Source organism: Gekko japonicus, unplaced genomic scaffold (genome assembly GCF_001447785.1).
Source record: "Gekko japonicus isolate JY-2015 unplaced genomic scaffold, Gekko_japonicus_V1.1 scaffold188, whole genome shotgun sequence".
Lineage (NCBI taxonomy): Eukaryota > Metazoa > Chordata > Lepidosauria > Squamata > Gekkonidae > Gekko > Gekko japonicus.
In genome coordinates this window covers 1,605,010-1,609,504 of record NW_015163098.1, presented here as the reverse complement: position 1 = coordinate 1,609,504, position 4,495 = coordinate 1,605,010, and the positions used below count along the sequence as shown (strand labels likewise).

Here is a 4,495-nt window from a genome sequence, read left to right as displayed (position 1 = left end):
AACCCTAGCCCCAGCCCTACCAAGCCCTAACCCTAACCTTAACCCTAGCCCTAACCCCAACACTAAACCTAACCCTAACCCTCACCCTAAACCTAACCCTAACCCTAAACCTAACCGTAAACCTAACCCTAGCCCTAGCCCTAGCCCTAACCCTAAACCTAACACTAACGCAATCCCTAACCCTAAGGCTAACCCTAGCCCTAGCCCTAGACCTAGCCCTAGACCTAACCCGAACCCTAACCCTAACCCTAGGCCCTAGCCCTAACCCTAAACCTAACACTAACGCAATCCCTAACCCTAAGGCTAACCCTAGCCCTAGCCCTAGACCTAGCCCTAACCCTAACCCTAACCCTAACCCTAACCCTAACCCTAACCCTAACCCTAACCCTAACCCTAACCCTAACCCTAACCCTAACCCTAACCCTAACCCTAACCCTAACCCTAACCCTAACCCTAACCCTAACCCTAACCCTAACCCTAACCCTAACCCTAACCCTAACCCTAACCCTAACCCTAACCCTAACCCTAACCCTAACCCTAACCCTAACCCTAACCCTAACCCTAACCCTAACCCTAACCCTAACCCTAACCCTAACCCTAACCCTAACCCTAACCCTAACCCTAACCCTAACCCTAACCCTAACCCTAACCCTAACCCTAACCCTAACCCTAAACCCTAGCCCTAACCCTAACTCTAACCCTAACTCTAACCATAACCCTAACCCAAACTCTAACTCTAACCATAACCCTAACCGTAGCCCTACCCTAACCCTAACTCTTGACCTAGCCCTAACCCTATCCCTCACCGCATCCCTAACCCTAAACGTTACCCTCACCCTAAACCTAACCCTAACCCTAAACCCAAACCCTAACCATTACCCTATCCCTAAACCTAACCCTAACCCTAACCCAAGCCCTAGCCCTAGCCCTAGCCCAAACCCTAACCTTAGCCCTAGCCCTAACCCTCAATGGGTCTAATATTGAGCAATCAAGACTTTCCCCTATTTGGGTATCTTGTTTTCAGCAGATCTGTCTTGGATCCCCCAACTTAGAACAGCACTTAATAAAGCTAAACCATAAGCAAGCACCATAAATAGGTTTTTCCAAAATAGCCCCCCCCCCCGATATTGAGCAAGGAAAACCTTTAACTTTATATTCCTGGAACGGTGCAAGTTTTTAATTTGGAAGTGGTTCCCCTCATCCTTTATGGTTTAGCTATTTGGATTAAAGCTATTTCTGATAACATTGATCAACCTTTAGCCCAGTTTTAAGGAAGATACTGAATATTCCCTGCTGTATGTCAAATGTTTCGACAGATATACTTGGAAGCCAGAACATGGCTTTATGCCTTTACACTGAGATTGTGTGCCAAAGATGATTTGTTAGCCACTCTGAATCGAGATACCCACAGATCAACTTGGATGAACACCCTGGTTGAGAAATTGATGATAGCTGGAATGTCGATTAATGATATTTTTGAGATGGGCATAGCCAAAGCTTTTTCTTTGATCAAAAAGCTACCCTAGAAATCGATTATAGTAGTCTGATCCTGAGACCCCACAGAGTTTGCTCACCTTTTGGTCTTTCCCAAGATCTTTTAACCCCTCTTTTTCCCCCCCCCCCCCATATGTACTGTCTTACCATACCACGTTACTGTAGAGCTTTCTTGCTTGCAAGAGGAATACCTAACATGGTTTTACAGGGAAGATATTTTGAATAGGTCGTAGTCTGACAGTATCTGCCCCTGTAGCCGAAATAGGAACCTGAATGCAGGTTCCTTGAGAATATAAGGGATTACTATATTAAGCCTTTAATCAACCAACCCTCCCCCTACACTCTGGAAACCCTGGCTCTTTTGCTCAGCAATAAGGATCCTAGCAATTTCAACATTTGTCTCAGTCCTTTTAGCCCTTGCATGAAAAAATAAGAAGCAAGTATCTGTGAATCAACGAGCTTCTAAGAGGATCAAAGGAAAGGAAACGTGGATGGATATTCAGAAATGCCTAGATTCCTTGTCAGAAATATTCTTGCTCGGAACAGCAACAAACATTAAGTGGATTAGCTGTTGTAGATTTTCTGGGTTGCCTGGCCACAGTCTTGGCATTGAAGGACCTGACATTTCGCCAGTAGCTGTGACCAGTGTTCCCTCTAAGCTGAGTTAGTGTGAGCTAGCTCACAGTTTTTTAGCCTTTGGCTCACACGTTTTTGTCTTAGCTCAGGGAGGAGGGCTCCAGAGCAAACTAATTTATGCAGCAGCCAAATCACTCGCTCAGAACTTTCACGCCAGCAACTCACAAAGGAGAATTTTTGCTCACAAAACTCCACAGCTTGGAACATTGGCTGTGACTGGCATCCTCAGAGGAATAACACAGAGAGACAGAGAGAGAGACAGCTCTACATAACACAGAGAGACAGCTCTACATACTACATTCTACAGCTCTTCCTCTGGGTGATAATTCTTTGCTTCGAAGTAAAATAAAATTTATGGCATGATTGTTTCATCACCCATAAATGCTTGTCAGATCTTCTGGGTGAATGTCTTTCTGCCCAGGGATTTCCTCAGAGCTATTTGGACATCCTTGTTCCTCAGGGTATAAATGACAGGATTCAGCAATGGAGTCACCAGTGTGTATGTGACAGAGATAAATAGGTCCGCATTCATAGTGTACCTGGATTGGGGCCTCAGGTAAATAATGGAAGCACACCCAAAGTGCACAACCACCACAATGAGATGAGAGGCACAAGTGGAAAAGGCTTTCCGCTTCCCTTCTGTGGTGGGGATTTTCAGGATTGTGTTTAAGATAAAAAGATATGAGAGAATGACCAGGAGGAATGAGCAAAATACCACCAGAAAACAAATAAGAAAAATCACAATTTCCCCTATATAATTCCGGGCACAGGCCAGCTGAAGTAAAGGTGCTAAATCACAAAAGAAGTGATGGATTTTATTTGACCCACAGAACGGCAAGCTAAATACGAAATAGGTCTCCACAACAGATATAAGAAAACCAGACGTTGCTGAAAAGACAACCAGTTTAGTACAGAATCTCTGATTCATCAGAATCGGATAATGTAAAGGTTTACATATGGACACATATCGGTCATACCCCATCGTTGTAAGAAGCAGACAGTTTGTGTTTCCAAAGGCCAGGAACATATACATCTGAGCAGCACAGCCAATGAATGAAATAGTTGCTTTTTCTCTCAGAAGATCTGCAAGCATATTGGGTATAATAATAAGAGTATAGCAGATTTCTGCACTGGAGAGAATGGCGAGGAAGAAGTACATGGGGATGTGGAGGCTGGACTCATGCCTTATTGTTGTGATGATGATGACATTTCCGACCCAAATAGCCAAGTACATGATGGTGAATACCATAAACAGTGGCACCTGCAGATCTGGGAAACTGGAAAAGCCAATGAGGATGAATTCTGTGACCACACTTTTATTTTCTCGTTTCATTGGTGTAGAACCTGGAAATAAATCATTATATTCTCACTGACAGTGCCGGTCAACAGGAACCTTACATTCATGATAGTTTGGCTCTTCTGAGCATGCTTTCCAAAAGCGGCACCTACCCATTTGGCAAGGTTGTTGCCTGTTGAAGCTTGTGGCTTGCTCAGGTATATCTGGGTGCACACCTCTCGTTATGTACTTGGACTTTTTGAAATCCTCACCAAATTCTGCAGTCATGGAATAAGAGATTGGGTCAATTTATGGATTAGAACATGGTTAAATGACAGAGTAGGAATAAGTTGGCAGTAGAGGGAAGTGATCAGCAGACTCCCACAAGGATCGGTGCTGCAACCAGGCCAGTAGCTATGGTGGGGCTTTGGGGAGATCTGCCCCTTCTTAAAGGCACTGCTCCCAAGAAATTTCCTGTAAATGATTTCTTTAATCATTTTACAATACTTTTAAAAGGTAGTTGACTAATTCCCACACTGAGCAGGTGACCTCTAGGATCTCTTCTAATTCTGTGTCAAGAAACTGTTCTCCTTTTCTGCCTGTTAGCTTTCTTGACCATAGAAGTCATCACTCCCACCTGTCGGCTTGTTATCAGAATTGTTGCTTAGGCTGCCAGAAGTGATTAACGTGCAGCAGCTGAGAACTGTCATCTAAAGTAGTTGACAGCTTGCAAGTTAGAGATCTATCCTGGTAACAGCTTTCTTCGGCTAAATGGTTAAGAACACCGATGTAGAATAGACAACTTGAGAAGACTCAGAGAGAGGACTGCCTCAAAGCTCTCTTCAACTTCTACCCTGCTGCTTTGTTTCCAGAGTAGGTCAACATTAGGCCACTGCTTAACATTGCAACATCTTGTGGAGAAATTCATTGGAGGCCCAACATCACTTTATGCAGTGTTTGTATATTTAAAGGTAGCTTTTGACTCAGTCTCCAGAACTAGACTGTGGCAAAAGTTGGAGGGCTCTTCCATCGATAGATGTTTGCTGTTTCTCATTCAGGCTAGTCATAAACAAACTACCCTCAGAATAA

The 4,495-nt window shown here is 44.0% G+C and overlaps 1 protein-coding gene across 1 annotated transcript; it reads right to left on the bottom strand.

The window, feature by feature from the left end:
- Window positions 1-2,518: 2,518 nt before the first annotated feature.
- Window positions 2,519-3,463, bottom strand: LOC107106498 (olfactory receptor 10R2-like). The gene has a single exon (XM_015406659.1). The coding sequence runs from the start codon at window positions 3,461-3,463 to the stop codon at window positions 2,519-2,521; it is 945 nt and encodes a 314-aa protein (XP_015262145.1).
- Window positions 3,464-4,495: the final 1,032 nt, after the last annotated feature.